Source organism: Acanthopagrus latus, chromosome 7 (assembly GCF_904848185.1).
Source record: "Acanthopagrus latus isolate v.2019 chromosome 7, fAcaLat1.1, whole genome shotgun sequence".
Taxonomy (NCBI): Eukaryota; Metazoa; Chordata; class Actinopteri; order Spariformes; family Sparidae; genus Acanthopagrus; species Acanthopagrus latus.
Genome location: NC_051045.1, coordinates 15276217 through 15293534, shown reverse-complemented (window position 1 = coordinate 15293534; position 17318 = coordinate 15276217). Strand labels below are relative to the sequence as shown.

The following is a 17318-nucleotide window of genomic DNA, read 5'->3' as shown; positions in this document are numbered from 1 at the left end:
ATGTGTTATCTAAAAAATAATGTATTTAGATGCTGTTATAACTAAAAAAAAAAAAAAAAAAAAAAGAGGATCTTTTCTGTGGGTTTCTGGAGAAGCTCAGATCTTCTTCAACTTGATAATGTGTGAGACAGATGCGTGTTTGTATGCGAGTTTGGAATAAATGTATTGACATTTGTTTTGTTTTTTTTTCTTCACTGCGCTGTACCTTCCACCCAGACTTGGTGACCTGAAAGCGCCTCCTCATCACTGCTCTTACACAACCCCCAAAAAACATTTTACATGCTAGAAACGAAAGATTTCCTTAACTGGCATGCATGTGACTGATGAACCTCACGTCTGGCACGTAGCCTTGGTTACTCTTTCACAATAAAGTAACTCTGAGCTTCTTAAGGGCCTCTAATATGCCCTCAAGAGTGGCGTGGGATAGCTTTTGAACCCCTGCCTGTAATCTTTTAATCCAATGAGCAGTATCATTACATAACAATAAGCTTTGAATGGTGGTAACGTCAACTAACAACGGCTACTTAGATATGTACATTTTATTGAAATATTTCTCTGGAAACATGCTGCAGCTGGTTATTTTTTTAAAGGGACACATTGTCACAATATATTTTCAGTATTGTGGCTCACTTCCTCTTCATGGGGGGAACTTGGGTAGGTGAGGTCAGTGAAAAAATAAACACTTCTCTAGAGTTTAATGACAGAACGCATCAGACTTGACCATGTCTTTGGAGACTCACACTGTAAACACTCATCCTCATACAGTTGTAGGACAGACTGGACTAGATTGACCATATTTTTCACCTTTATGTGCTGTGTGTCCACAGCTAAATTATTGACTGCCCAATCGTATATGGCAGTAAACCAAGTCTACACTTTATCAACAATTTGCTCTTTAAAAACCTAAAAGCAGGAAAAAATGTCTGGACAAGCAGCATCCCTTTTCCTCTTTTCTAGTAGATTATAAAACAGCTTTTTTGGAAGAAGAAAGAAATCTTGAGGGAATAGAACATTGTGGCTCTTTGAAAGGCAGAGATTAGTAGAAATGAAAAATAAGTGCTGATCTAAGAAAAAGGACAACAGTTTGCTCTCTTTTCGACATGACAGCTGATGTGAGTGCTTCCAGCTGTTTCTACAGCCGTGAGCCAAAAACTGAGAGATTACAGGGCCTGAGAACAAGGAGGGGAATTTATATTACAGACATGAAGACATCTCTCCCCGGCTCTGCTGAATGAAGTGCTTTCACACTGCACAGTCTGTCTGGCATCTAAGAGACAACTGTATTTGCCATTAAGATGCCCTTTGACAGCCACAACTGCTGGAAATAAAAAGCCCCAAGGCACCATTGTGTTATCCTCAGTTTCAGGGGATGTGTAAGCTTTTACAATCCTCACAATATGCACAGATTTGACAGGAGGATTCAGTGTTTTTGAGAGAAAAATCAACCTTAATGCCTACTCAAGAATGTGTTTTGTGGATAATGTACCTTCCTTATGAGGAAAAATGTTTATATGCACAGTTTGACACTATAAGGCTGTCTCAAATGAATCTGCTAAAGATGTGAAGTTTACTCTGTTTAATTTAAATTCCTGGATGTATGAGCATGATTTTTCACAACAAGAGCATGGACACCGGACCATCACTCGGGACTCAGTTTCAGACAAAAATTTCAAAATGTCGGGGTTGGGTAGGGTTTGGTCATGTCAAACTGAATTGTGCTTTCAAGTTCTTTTAGTGAAATATGATGTAAAAATAAAAAAATAACCACATGGCTGGGGAACAAAAACTTGACGCCTCAGGTTATTAACTTTGTCAGTCACAAGTTGGGTTCAGACGTAATAAAACAGACTGCCTGCCGAGGTTTGTTTACTACTGTCTTGGACTAGGTCAAGTTCAGACAGAAAAAACACATCTAGTTAGGAAGTCATTTGTGCCACAATATGCATCCTACACAAGTGTGAAAACAGTGGTAAAATTTGGATAAAAGTCAGCATTTTTGCACTTCCAGTTTCATTGTCACACAGTCAACAGTTTTTTTGAATGGGTTTTTAACACAAGCACTTTTTTATTTGATGCAGTTGCCAACAAGTGACTAAATGAGAATAGAGACTACTACTCACTAGTCCATTTTTACAGGTGGACTTTGGCTGCAAATGATTCTAACTCCAACTTTACAGCTCATAGATCAATTTACAGTTAAACTTGTATAGTATAGTGTAGTAGGAAGCTTAGTGGTGATGATGACATCATGCAACCAAAATGTAGTTTGTGTAGCCTAACAATAGCTTTTTATTTCAGGAATCAAGAGTCATCCAAAAAAAACAAAAAATGTTTGTGCATCATAAACTTGTGTTTGCAGAGCTTATTTACTGCAATAATTTAAAATCAAATCAAATCCAAAATATGATCCCATAGGCTTCTTGACAAGGGAACCAGGGGGATGCTAACATCCGCATTAGCTTATAAAAACACGCAGGGTAAATATAATGTAAATTCTTTAACAAAAGTCTTTTTGAGTCCTCCTATATCTTTTTCAGACAACGTAGTCTTGATGAATTGAGGAGTGTCATGGCCAGGGGAAAGAAGCTGCTCTGTAGTCTGGCGGTACAGCAGCAGATACTTCCTTATCTTTTGCCAGGTGGCAGCAGGGTGAGCAGACTGTGGCAGGGGTGGGTGCTGTCTTTTAGTATCCTTTAGGTTCTGTGCAGACAAACGATGTTCTGGGCGGTTTTAATCAGACACTGTACAACCTTCTTGTCCTGGGTCTTACACAGACCATGGCAGTTTGGGATGTTTCCAGTCAGGACGCTTTCTATTGCTAAAAGTTGACCAAAATCTTGCTACGGAATATAGCCTTTCTACGTTTTCAAAGTAGAGCCTTTTCTGTGCTTTTTGAATCAGAACAAACCAAGTCGTCTGTGCAGCACTTTGAAGTATGTTTCAGATCATTGTTCAGCTGTCTGGCCCACATCTTGTCTATTTTTGTTCAGTCTTACTGTTAGCAACATTTCCAGCCACAGCAGGTAGCTGTTTTCATTTCATAAACTCATTGTAATCTACCTACTATGCTCACATACAAAGTCAGCCTCTGGCTGGAGCATTTAGCCACTTATGAGCAACGTATATATCATTTGTGTCGAAAGAGATCAAAACCAGAGCAAAAAGAGAGTGTGTGTTGGACTCAGATTCACCAGGTGGCATGAAATGTCTCCAAATGCACGATCACAGCTAGATGTTCGCTTAGATTTTAAACAATGTGTTATTGCAGGTTTAACTTTTGAACAAGGAAACATCTGCATTATTTATAAGAGAAGCAGAAAAGCAGAAGCAGAAAAGAGCTACTGGGAATTATAAACAAGCAATGGACTTATATTTTTATGTTTTTAAAACTGTCTGGAGGGCATGATAAAGCCTCTGTTGGCCTCTGAACTTATCAAAAATAAGATGGTGCTGTCAGATGCTGGCAGATAAAAATGTGATATGCTGGGCAGTTCTTGTGTTTTTTGCTTTTTTTTTTTTTTTTTTTACTTAGAGATATGTTATTGTATCATGGTGGGGTCTTTGAAGCACATTCCTGTCAGTGCAGTGCAGACAGCAGTCCACAGGGGAAAGAGGAAAATGAGAGGTTTAGCGAGCAACAGGAAAACCGCTATGAGAACACATTCCAGGCAGAGCAGACACAGTACGGGACAATAAGGGGTGGGACAAAACTGTATACTACTTTAAAAAATGTAATCTCGACTTCAGATCGGGGCCGCAGACCGCAACGAAAGACGCGTACTTACTTAATGTGAGAGGACTTGAAGGAAGCCTTCACTCGTGAAGCGGAAGGAGTCTGATCTGGTTCCAGAGACCGACGGCGGTGATTCGTGGTGTTGTCGGTTATCAGCGCAGATTCGGACCCAGATGAGATAGGCTACACCCGGCTGTTTGTCGTCCTGTCGGGACACAGCCGCCAGGCTTTTATCTCATACCATCTTCTTGAAGACTTATTTTAATTTTCACAGAGATTCACTTGAACGAGTGAGTAGTTTGTAGTAGAGGGAAAAACTGCGGGCGAACTTTCCCCCCACCAAAAAAAAAAAAAAGTGACGGTTGGTCGTCTTCTTTCCGACGCAGGAAAGGATGCGAGCTTTCTGCGGATGAAACATCTGCCATTGAAGAGTAACTTAACCTCAACTCTCAAATGGAGCCGCTTGTGGTTTGAACCCTTCCTTCTACTCGACTTTCTCCGGCCACGTAGGGACCCTGCAAGCTAGCTGTGATATGGGAGACGTGCGGCTGTCAAGTTAAAAGGCGAGCAGCAGAAAACAGGTAGGCTCTGAAACACGACTTTCTTCTTCTGTTGGTTTTTTTTTTTTAACGCTCGTCTGGTGCTGACTAGCTAACTAGCTTAATTTGTTAATAACGATAACTTAGCTAACACTGAACGGGAACGTCAGCTTTATGGTGCCTTACATCGCTCCACGTGTTTCCAGATGTGAACCAACAGGTGTCAAGAAGTGGCCCGAAGACAAATGAACAGACAATCTCAGCCATCGTGTCAGATCGTTTTTATCTTAAAGATGAAGGATGTGCAGCTTTTGCCTCGTGGTGACGATGGATCAGATAATCGGGGCAGCTATAATCAGTGATGGAGTGTAACTAAGTAGATTTACTTAAGTACTTAGGTAGAATAGGCTGTATTTGACTGAACTTGGCTTTACTTGACTATGTTCTTGCTTCTTACTTCTTCTAGTCGCTCCACTGCACTACATTTAGGTGAAACTTCCTGAAATGACTCGTTCTAAATATATAAACATAAAATACGTTCTGGTCTATTATTAACTATTCAAATACTTTAGCGGTATGGAAAGTATGTAGAAGCTCAACTTCTACCAGCTGCAACATCAAAGTGGTGATCACATCAGTGCATCGATGACTAAATAAATAATAATAATAATAAAGTACATTTTGATGCCAATACTTTTACAGTCAAGTTACATTTTGAATGCAGGACCTTCTGTACAGAACATAATGCAGCAAAAAGATATTTGGGCTACTTGATAATGATTTATTTCCTAGTGAAGTTCACTGATGACTTGCATTCATGTCATCATGGATGATAAAGTTATTGTTGTTCCGTAAAATATCTGTCGCTTCCATTACATACCTATTATTTTTTGTTTCAATAATCACGTTTAAGAGGTCATTGCACATAATTTGTGTTTCTGACATATTCTGTGTACAAAAAAACATATCTGTTGCTGAATTTTCCTGTTAGTAATATCAGCATCAGCATTACATTTATTGATCTCTGCTGCCACATTCAAGTACAGCACAATGTAAACATATTCCTTGTTTAACTTTAGTATTACCTTGTGGTCCTGCTAACCTCTGGTCTGCCACATTTCACAACCCAGTACTCTACTACATTTATCCTATAGCCATAGTTAGAAAACGTTGGACTGATAAATGGATGAAGCTGATGAACTGACTGATATTAAACTTTTGTAAAGATGCCTAATATGTTTTTAAGGTAATGTAGAAGCAGTGACGCCATTTAAAACCGATGCTTGTCTACCAGGGAGGACTGAGAAGTTTAATAACTATAATACCACGCTCAATGCATATCCTGGTCATTTTTGTTGTTGTTGTTGTTTTAAATGGGAAATGTGTCAGTTTTTAATGTTTTTATATATAATCATCAGTAATGTGGATGTAATGAAAAAGTGGCTAAAAACAAGTATTATAGCAAATCAAACGGTCTTGTAAGTTAAGAAAATGACAAAACATTACTGTGATGCAAGCAGGCAAAGACAACACTCATATATAGCTATATAGCAACACAACGATATCCAAAATCTAAGTCCATATGTACTTAAAGGTCATCATGCTGCAAGTACTTTTGATACCTTAAGCAGCACATTTGGTAATGATATGATAATAAATGCATTTTTACTTAATAAAGATTTTAACTGCCGCACTGTAAGTTGCAAAGTAAAAGATCCGAATACTTCCTCCACCACTGGTATGTACTTTGTGGCAAGATCCTTCTTTCACAGTGCACTGGGGTGAAAAGTTCATACCTCTGTGCAGAATTAGCATATTTCCTGTAGCCTGTGAATGCAATCTTAGATGTATTTCTGGTCCCTGCATACACACACAAACACACAGGGAAGACATTTGCCCTTTAGTTTATATGTTATAGGTCATGATGGAAGTCACATGAGCTCTTCTCAGGTGGATTGCTTTTGTTGATACATGACATAAAGCGTTGTTTCTGCTTCTTCTTTTTTGGAAGCAAAGACCAATTACAACACCCAGTATGCAAGGTATATTTGTCCTTTTTCTTCCCCAGACGTGCATTCATTGTAGGTATGTATGTGAGAGCATGCAGACAGCAGCTGAGCCATAAAGCCTGCCAAGCCTGGCTTTGTCTGTGAAATGAAGATACAATCAGTCTTTCACTGTAACTAGCAGACGGTCACAATCACAGGATTACAGGTTTAGGTTTTAACCACTTAAAACACTCACACACACAAGTTTTAAAATGTGTGGCTATGTCATTAAAGAAAGATCTGGATGTGGTGCTCTGCCATTCAAACCTCATGATAGCAGCCTTTACCATAACACTGCTCAAAGTATCTTTCAAGAGAAAGAGCTACAGGGCTTTTCGAAATGATGAGGCCCCAGTGGAGGGGCTGTGGGAGGCTGCTGTGCTATGCCATGCCCCCACCATCCACCGCTATGACCACACAGTCATCCAGATGGAATGAGAGATCTGCCTCCTGAGTCCGAGTTCTGTAGATGAGAGGAAGAGATGACAATGGATCTTTTCCCCTTGGGTCACGCGGGTGTAGCTTTGGACAGAATGGAGACAAACAGGAGAGAGGAAGTGTTCCTCGGCCTAAAGTCAGGAATCAGGATGCCGACGATGGAGGACATGATTGCCTTTCTCTCCTTTTTCAGGACCCTGTGGATGATAAAAAACGATAGCTGGGGGAATAAGACACAGTCATTTTGCACAAGTTTTGTTTAGGCTATTCATCCACTGGACCCGCAGATTAACCACCACAGCCATGTATGCTGCATGACACAGGAAGTGCTCTTTTCTGTTGGTAAAATATGACTTGTGGTTTCAGCGAGTTAGAGCCAAGAGTGAGCTCTCAGCTGGAGCTGGGGCCTAAAGATAGCTGAATCAGAATTTGTTCTTTGAAATGACTTTAACCTAATCTAGCAGAAATGTCACATTTGATATGACCCTTTGTTAAGAATGGCAGATACCTTTCATATCAATAGAAATACAGATATGCAAATAGCCTACACTTCAGAGACATTTGACACACTAAGGTAATGCTTCCTGTAGTTTGTACATAAATACATCAAGCTAGATGAATCATAACTACAAGGGGATATCCGTAGTTTCATGCTGACATGAGCAAGTTCCACTGCCAGATGTGTGCAGTTCACGGGTGAGCGACATGAGGTAGAACTGTCTCTATACTTGGCGATTATGATAAAACAAGCTGTGCGACTCACGTACAGCAAGCGATAGCCATCTAACTTTTCCAGATGAATCCAATTCGAAGTTCGCCCTTATTTTTCAGTTTCTCAATTGTCGGCGTGTCTCTCCGGTGTAAATTGTTTTCCGTAAGCATATAGTATAATCTACATCAGAACACATGCCAAGAACAAAGGTGTTGTATTAAATGGTGATCTAAGTTTCACCAGGCAGATAAATTAGATTGTCCGGTCTAGTTTCTTCCAACTCAGAACCATCTCCAAATTTGACTTTTCCCATGCCAATCTGATCAGTGATTGGTGCCAGCTGGATGACCATACCTCTAGAGATCTCTCAAGACACCATTTCCTGTTTACCAAAAATTCCAAGCACAGCTGCCCAGATATGAACTACTTCCTGTTCATTTCAGGATAGATTTGTAAAGGAGATTTTGTTCCAGTAACTAATAGCAAAAGTATATTTAAAAATATGCAGTAAAATTAATGAAAGAAAAATACATTTATATATACTAATTACTAATCTTAAGCTTCTGTCATAGTTGATTTTCGCACAACATGAAAGTCTGCCTTCAGAGTAGGTGAAATGGATTACAGGTAGCCAGCATAACCTGTCTCGTTTTCTCTTTAGATTCTCAAAGTCAAACCAACCTTCCAGCAGGACCTTTTAAATCCAGAGTCTGATTAAAGCAAATGGTGCCTTACCACTTAGCCAGCTAAACTGCTCGTTACTCTGAAACAACAACTTTCCAAGACAGGCAACACAATGATGAGGAAAGACCTTAAAAGACCTCAGGGTTTATGTGGACAGTTCTGTTATTGTGTGTTTGTTTGCTTTTGTTGACATAAAGGTAAAAGCACAGTGAATAATCACCATTTTTCTTGTTTATATAATTCCTTGGTGACAAACAACGTGACACAGAGAGTACAAAAAGGGATTGAAACATCAAGAGTTTCTTTATCAAAGCTTGTTTTAAAACTGAACAAGTTCATGTGTTTGGGCCTACTTCATGTTTGGCACAGTTTCTGTAACAGTAAATTACACAACACTATATGTTATTGTTGGTACTTAATTAACTGTATTTTTTTTTTTAAAAAAATAATATCTTTTTACTGTAACATGTCTAAGCTCACCTGGCTGCTTAGTTACAGACCAGAGTCTGCTTCAACACTGATGGAGGTTGACTTGTGTGTGAAGGCCCTCCTTCTTGCGTGACCCTCAGTAATGCAGCCCCAAACAATGAGCAGGCCTGAGTCTCGCCGGCCAGCCGGGTGGGGCCGCTCAATGGCAGGAAGCGTAGCCATCAATATTTACTCTGCGAAAGGAGCAGTCGAGGAGTCGACAGGCCTGGAGCCTGGGTAGCCCAGCGCCACACACAACCTCAGCACACATACACAAACACTCTGGAGTGCTGTTACAGACTCCTTCCCCTAAGCCCCCTTTTCCCACCCAATGCAATTACAGCACAGGCAGACAGGCTGGGCCCTTGGACTGTTGTCTTTGACCTCATAGCTTCCTCTGCCAAAGAGCTCGGGCTTTAACCACTGCTCGACTCCTCATGGACACTGCTATTAAGTTACAGTCTGTGCTTTTCAATCACATAGCTGTTAAAATGTCAAGAAAATTGCTTTATTTTTCCATAATACCCTGAGGTCTGATTCTTCATTATGACAGCTCCTAATTAAGAGACAACGCTAATTGTCTTATCGTCATTTAATTATATAAGCTGTCATTGTTTTGTTCCTGTTTCACAGAGATGGGAAGCTCTGCTCTGCTTACACTGGTGCTAGCTGGGACACTGCTGTGGATCTCTGCTATCCATGCAGGTGAGTTAATGGTCTCTTTGTTCCGTTCAATTAAAGGAACCTTTTGATACTGCAACTGAATCACATGACTCTAAAGTGAAGAGCTCCCTAGCAGTCTTAAACTCCTTGTTTTGGTTCTCCAGCTAGCACAAAGATGATACAATGAGTCCAACGGTTCTCACCATCCCGCCAGTGCAAAACAATAGGCAGCTGTTTCAAACAAGCCCAGACCGGCATAGCGTAAACCACCTACCTGGCAAGAATTGTAGAGTCCAAGTAAACAAGTGGCTAGTGAGGACAATGGAATGTCAACTCAGGTAGATTTGGTGGACAGAATCTCAGCTAAAATGCTCAGGAATGTCAGACAAACAAAACAGGTCTTTATTTGGATGTCTGTGTTGCTCCCAGTATTGCTGCCTCCTAGTGGTCAAAAATCACACAATGCAGCTTTAACCATAAAATTTATGATGGTGATTCTTGCTTTTATTGATAGACACAAGTATGTAATATAAACTTGTGCCACACAGCACAGCATTTATGACCTATAGCCTAGCCTTATTTTCAATTCCTCTCCCTAGATGGGCCTTGAAAATATAAATATCAACAACACATTCACAGGAGACAATATAAATGTAAAAGTAAATGCAGACAGACAATACAAGACACAGACTGTAATATGATACAATAAAACACTGTAAAACAAGACACATGGGATCATTCATGACTACAGGACTGATCCCTCTTCAAAAAACTGTTACAGTTTGAAGAGATCCCAGTTGGGATCCAGTTTGAGCTCTGAAGGTAGCGAATCACAGGTAGGGATTCCTGGAACAGAAAAACTGTTTAGGTTTACATGTGATGCTTTCAGGCTGCCAGGGAACGTGTCTTTCTATAACCATGTGTGTGTGTGTGCGCGCGCGCGTGCGTACGTGTGTGTGTGTGTTTGTTTCAACACTCTCTGTGCATTTCCTTGTGCTTCAGACTCTGAAAACGCAGGGAAACTCCTGTGCACATGTGAGAATGCCAAAAACACATGTGTGAATGGAACTTGCAGAGGAAACTACTGCTTCTACTCCTGGGTTAAAGGCTTTGAGGAGCGGGGCTGTTTCATAGATAACTACAGGGAGCAGTGCTTCGCCTCCTTGCCGAAATTCTTCATCTACTGCTGCAGAGAGAATTACTGCAACTCCGTCACCACACCACCTCCAAACATAAGTTAGTATCCAAAGCCATTGCCTTACAGTATTTAACATCACATCCATTAAACTGTGGTATGGAGCCTTGTGGTTTAGTGTTATTTAGTCCTCTCAGGCTCAACCCACTACTGAGTGCACATCCTGTATAACTTTGTACTGATGGGATTCAAAGCTTCCCTCTGGAGAGGGAACTGTTCCCCCTTGTGGTCAGCTAGAGCAAATTGATAATGTGGGAATTTTTTTTTTTTAAAGGAATTCCAAAGTAAAACTTCTCCCATCCAGTGTATTGAAATGTTGTAGACTGGTTTCAATTCAAAAAATGTCTGTGAATGTGTACATTTGTCCAGATGGAGACACGACGACAACGCCCCCAGATATCAGCCGTCCGGAGTTGTGGATCGCTGTGTCTTTGCTGCTGTTCATCATGACTATCAGTGTGTGTGGCCTGGTGTTGTTCCTGCGCTTCAGACGTGCACACTGCAGACTGAAAAATGCTGAAGACCATGATGTGACCATGCGTAAGGTCCCCAGTGGAGATGACCCAACATATGGCGTAAGCGATTTGATTTGTTTTTCAGACATGATCCTGTTAAAAGATCTTCAAGTTTTTGAGTTTCCTCACATATTGAATATTTCTGTCTCTTTCCACAGGAAATCTATGATGAGTTTTGTACGTCAGGGAGTGGGACAGGGCTGCCCTATCTGGTCCAGAGGACTATGGCCAGACAAATCTCACTTGTGGAATGTGTCGGTCAGTCTCCTTCCTCACCACTGCTGCTTTCTCACCCTGTTTTGTGTATTACTTTACAGTTGTATATTGTGTCCCTCTGTTTTCAGGAAAAGGCAGGTATGGGGAGGTGTGGAGGGGAACTTGGATGGGGGAAAGTGTGGCTGTCAAGATCTTCTCCTCCAGGGACGAGCAGTCCTGGTTCAGAGAGACAGAGATCTACAATACAGTACAGCTGCGACACGACAATATACTGGGTATGGCAGCAGATTGATGTTCAGAGGAAACGTTCATGTGATGAAGAGGAAGGTTCAAACAGACAAAAGATATTGACATCATCTATTCTGGCTTTAGGTTTCATCGCCTCTGACATGACATCCAAGAATTCCAGCACCCAGCTGTGGCTTGTCACCCACTTTCATGAGCTGGGCTCACTCTACGACTTCCTGCAGTACAGCAGCTTGGAGCCCGAGAGCTGCCTGAGGATGTGCCTGTCTGTGGCCTGTGGTCTGGTCCACCTCCACACAGAGATTGTCAGCTCCCAGGAGAAGCCAGCCATCGCCCACAGAGACCTGAAAAGCCGAAACATCCTGGTAAAGCGCAACGGACAATGCTGCATCGCTGATCTAGGTGAGCGTTTTGGACAGAGAAATAATTTTTAATCTGCTCGACTTCTAGTTGCACAACCCCCAATTCCAAAAGTGTTGAGACAATTAATAATTTGCTAATCCTTTTTGACATGCTCAATTGAAAACAGTAAAAACGAGATATGTTTAATGTTTTACTCCTTCAACTTCATTGATTTCATTGATTCCAACTTCTGCTGATGGTTTCAATTAATGTCCTGCATCAAAACAGAAACATCACACTAATTTGGATCGTGTGTCTATGTCTTCTTCTTTCCTAGGTTTGGCTGTCATACACTCTCAGTCCCATGATTACCTCGATGTGGGCAACAACCCTCGTGTGGGAACCAAGCGCTACATGGCCCCAGAGGTGCTGGATGAGACTATTCGTACGGATGTCTTTGAGTCCTACAAGCAAACCGACATCTGGGCACTGGGCCTTGTCTTCTGGGAAATTAGCAGAAGGACCATTGTCAATGGTAAGAAGACATCAGCCTCACAAAATGCTGTGCCTCTACAGACATTTGCAGAGATGCTCTAGTTTGTATCTATTTTAACTTCAGATAGAAAATGGTACCTGATGTGTCCAGGCTGAGGCACTTCATATTAATAATGTGCTTTCTTTGTCACGTCCGCCTGGCTCTGGTAGAGTATACTTAAGAAACAGTTAGTCTCATGTCTCTCATCACTCCAGTGTTTTCATAGTCTGTGTTTGTCTCGACTATCCTCTCTCATGATTAGCACTGCAGTAATTATAAACAGTCTTATCTGGTGTCAGCACTCACTTGTACATAGTCCAGATGTCCGTGCACACAGTTTGTAGATGCAAGAAGCACACATCCATGCACAAACACATTAAGTCCAGATGGATAGACTTTCATAACTTTGTGTCTGTTCGCAACCACACACACACACACACATACACACACTCAGCAGGCCTTGCAAATCTCCATGTCAGTGTAATCTCTGGGGTTTTCTTATCTTTCTCCTCTCTGTTTAGTCAAACATACTGTACAAAACTCCCACTACAGACGATCTCAATCAAGTGTGCTGTATCAAGTCTGGTTTGAGGAAAAGATGTTTGTTATGTACATGTATGAAGAGATAAATTAGGGTTTTAATTGTTATCTATTCATGAGGTTGACAGTGACTTTTCATACAATATTTAACATTTCAATCTGAAGACAGGAGTTGTTGTTATTCTCCTGCTCAGCTGGAGATGATACACACTGAGCCTCTTCTTTTTTTTGTTTTGTTTTAGGGATTGTGGAAGAGTACCGTCCTCCCTTTTTTGACCTGGTGCCATTAGATCCTAGCTTTGAGGAGATGAAGAAGGTGGTTTGTGTCGACCAGCAGAGGCCCAGTCTGCACAACAGGCTCCATTCGCATCCTGTAAGCCATCAGATAACACGCTAGCACACCATGACCTGCAAACACACACACACACACACACACACACACACACACACACACACACACGTAAGTGCAATTATATTTTCCAGGGCTGCAAAAATCTTACTGCAGGTTATAAGCACTTCTGAGCTTTAACCTCACACTCCAGTGTGCTCAGTTATTCAAGCAAACACCATACCTGCATTAGACAACATTAGACTGTGAAAAAGGAGATTTTCTGGGTATTGGGGCAAATTGCCTACCCACAATGCCCTTGCCCCCAAATAACCCTACACCATGGATTCATTGAATAGATATAAGGATGTGAAAGTTAAAGGACTTCTAACGAGTCTTGAATTCATAGGTCACAGTAAATAGATTTTTTTAATGGGGAAGGTTTCTGTCCTCTCTAACGAGTTGACTGATTCTGTGTAAAAGTGAAACAAGTTGATTAGTCTGTCTGATGTGAGGCAAGTTGAGTGCAATTTGGAAGAGAATTTCTTTTTCTTGGGAACGGTTTCATCCATTTTCAGTTGCAAACTGTCAGGCAGGGTCGTTTGCGCATTCTTAGCTCTGCCATTATGTTGGGTTGCCAGGTACCATGACACATATCCCACACAGAAACTGAGACCTACCCACATGATTTGTATCACTATGAAATGGGGAGATCAGCTGGAGAAATTACCAAGTGGGAGCTCAGCGGGAGAAAGGGTGCTGGTAGATATGAAACATACGCACTTAATTATGTGCGCACATATATGTTGGGCACGTAGTCTACAGAACACACAATAGTGTTGACCAAGTTGTATTTAACATTTGTATCTATTACTCATAGATCCTTACAGCCGTTGTGAAGATCATGAAAGAGTGTTGGTACCAGAGCCCACAAGCCCGCCTCACAGCCCTGCGGGTGCGGAAGACGCTCTCCAAACTGGACCACGACAGCGACTTCAGCATTGAGAAACTCAAGCGGGACGTCTAGACACCAAGATACCAAAACGGAACGGGGACAAAAAGATTGAAAATGCCTGAAGGCATTTTGCACCACAATCCAGCAGCACAAGGTGCATGTCATTAGCATATATCGAGCTAATGACTCACACAGTCACTGCATTATATTAAAACCATATGACTTTCAGCAGTATTGTCTAGACTGGCTCGCACCCAAGGCTATTTTCTTTTTGTAGAGCCTGATTTTCATCTGCCGTATTTCTACTGCCTCAAACTATGAGGCCCCATAAAGGAAACTATTTTATCAGGGTATTTTTTCTCTCTGTTATGTTCAGCTCATAAATGTTTTCAGACAGTTCTACAACAGAATAATTAATGGGAAATTCACAGGCTGTTCTTCACACACAGGGTTTTAATCATTATTGTATAAATCCCCCATCGTCATGCAGACAGGAAGATCTAGCATAGCACAGTTACTCATCCTCTTATCACATATTTCATTCTGTTCTTTTTTTAATTGCAGTTACGGGTTTTTCCATCATGACCAAAGCCACAGAAAGTTGGTGAGAACAAAAAAAGGCATTGGTGTTCTTTTAGTATGAAAAAAGGGAAATATGTAAGTAACAACATGCTCATACCAAAGCACATTAGCTGTTGTGTAAGCATATTTAACTTATATTGAATGAGCATTTATTATCCGTACTCAGACACATAGTTGTACATAGTCTGACAGCACAGAAGCTGTTGTTTTGTATCACCATTGGATTTACTGTAAATATATTTTTTAAAGGGGTATTATTTTCTATTATTCGACACCAAGACACATTTCATGTACTTTTTTTTTCAACACACCTTTTTCAGTTTTCTTTCTTTTCTTTTTTTTTAACCTTTCTGTAGGCTTTAAATGCAACCATCACCATTACTTTGGTCAGTAAATGGATTCACAAACAGATGTAATATTGTATATGTTGAATAAAGGATTGTATTTTTTAACTGTTGGAGCTGTTTGTGCCACTGATGTTTGCAATTCTCTCAATGACCAGGAGAGGTCGTCAGATAATAGACAAACAATGATCCGTGTTGTTTACCGTAAGTGCAGCTTACCTTTGGAGATTTACGGTGTAATCGGTTTTGCAATCATGTTTTTTTGGCATTGCACCATCTTAGAATGATTAGATAAGAGACTGACATTTCATCATAACACTGAAGCATAACTACAAACAGTCACCAATGTGAGAAAAGATGGAGAGTTGATTATAGGTCTTGTATTTTCATGTTTGGACAGCCTTAACAACCAACATGTCAGGTCTCATTAAATTAGAATTAAGATAACGTATTCACATATTTTCTCACACTCTAACCTAGTGAGATTCTACACAAGAAAATATAAATAGATGAATGTGAGACAGTATTTTGCTGCATTCATCTTCTAAGAAAAAAAAAACTGGCATTTACAATAATTTCTCGAGATCAAAATGAACTGTTAAAATCTTCAGAGGGGCCACAATTCAAACCATAGCTATTTGGTTTAACTTTAAAGGTGCATTATGTAGCTTTGGGGAAGAAAATTTGATCGTGAGAGAACTATCTTCCTTCATTGATTTTCACGACTAAAGGAACACAAACAGACAAACTGACGGAACAGAACAACACAATTTCAAGCTTTTAAACAGCATTTTGGGGACCTCACTCTCCTCAGAGGACATCTTGTTTATTCAACTATGGAAATACTGTACAGCAAATAAATACTTCTGAGACTGTAGCATAATATTGTTAAAAGATAAGTTTGAATTTCCAAAGCAACCCAGCGCACTTTTAACCCTAGCGTGTGATGGGGTGTCAGGCTCATCTCATTTTATCTTTGACTTTGTCCAAAAAATATTCTTTGCCTTAGCAATTATCTTGTGAGAAAATGTGGCCAAAGCGTAGCCCAAAAGCAACACGTTTGAGATAAAGATTAAAGAATTAAATATCACCGTTTCACTTCTGACCTCTTCATGTAATGTCTGCATGCAGATGTTTTCTTTTTGTGTCCGGCCTGTTTGCGCCTTTATCTGTTGATGGGTGTATGTGTGTATGTGCGTGTGTGTGTGTGTGTGTGTGTGTGTGTGTGTGTGTGTGTGTGTGTGTGTGTGTGTGTGTGTGTGTGTGTGTGTGTGTGTTTTCTTTCTGTCTGCCTGGTTGTTGAACAAACTCCAGAGAGATAATACTCCCTCGAAGCCCCAGTCTGTCTGGTCAGTCAGATGAAGAGCTGGTTATTTTTAACACTGTAGGGGGGGAGCTGTTCAAGTATCAGAGGGGCCAAACTCCCTGTCTGTGAGTGCAGAAGCCCATCTCACTTCTCCCTCTGTTTCCCTCCTCTGTGTATTCCTTTTCACAGTGGGATCATTCCAAATGGCTTGGTAGAGACAGAGGGATTGGTTCTGCAGACAACGTGCGCTGAAGAAATGTGGAGATAAATTGGACAGGGGATGATAATGGACAGATACAAAACCACAGAGGAGACTATGCAGACACAATTAGGCTTGAGGATAGATCAGTCAGAGTGCTAGCAAGAGGACAGGTGATAAAAGCAGACGCAGACCGGAGTCCCAAATGTACTTGGTTCCAGTCTGACCCACCTCTGCTGGAGCTACATTCACAGGCATTGGCAGCTGGGTGTGCCGGGTCCCCGAGCTGAGAGGAAAGTCTGAATGAATCGGAACAAAAACAACCTTTGAGTTCTCCGGGTCCATGATTATTTTATTATGCAAGCGGCTGTAACTTCCTGAAAAAAAAATCTGATGCAGTAGCTGATATCTGATGAGACATAACCTGGGACAATAAAGAGTCTTTTTTACTGCGGACTCAGACCAAACTGGTGTGACAGATTTTGATCAGTGGACCACAAATGGAATTTTTTATGAGATATCAGGCTGCAGTGCACCAAAGCTACAGTACAAATTACAAAAACAGATATGTTTGATAATTAATCAGTAACTGAATATGTGATGCACAGACAAATGTGTCTGTCATAATACTGGTTTAGTCCCATAGTCACCTGCTGTGCATATAAGTCATGTCATCATAAGCTTTCCCCCTGCTGCCTTCTAACCTAAATCCATAATAAGAGAAAAAGGC

General features: G+C 40.8%; 1 protein-coding gene across 2 annotated transcripts; it reads left to right on the top strand.

The window, feature by feature from the left end:
* The first annotated feature begins 3653 nt into the window (after positions 1-3653).
* On the top strand, positions 3654-15196 carry acvrl1 (activin A receptor like type 1). 2 transcript variants are annotated; one of them, XM_037103649.1, is made up of 11 exons: positions 3654-4023; positions 4120-4314; positions 9256-9327; positions 10288-10521; positions 10850-11055; positions 11154-11253; positions 11340-11486; positions 11584-11859; positions 12137-12334; positions 13117-13247; positions 14083-15196. In XM_037103649.1, exons 3-11 carry the CDS (start codon positions 9258-9260, stop codon positions 14227-14229), a joined length of 1509 nt encoding a protein of 502 aa, XP_036959544.1. In that variant the 5' UTR covers positions 3654-4023; positions 4120-4314; positions 9256-9257; the 3' UTR covers positions 14230-15196. The 2 variants fall into 2 exon arrangements, with proteins under 2 accessions (XP_036959544.1, XP_036959543.1); XM_037103648.1 differs by having other exon boundaries at positions 3654-4314.
* Positions 15197-17318: the final 2122 nt, after the last annotated feature.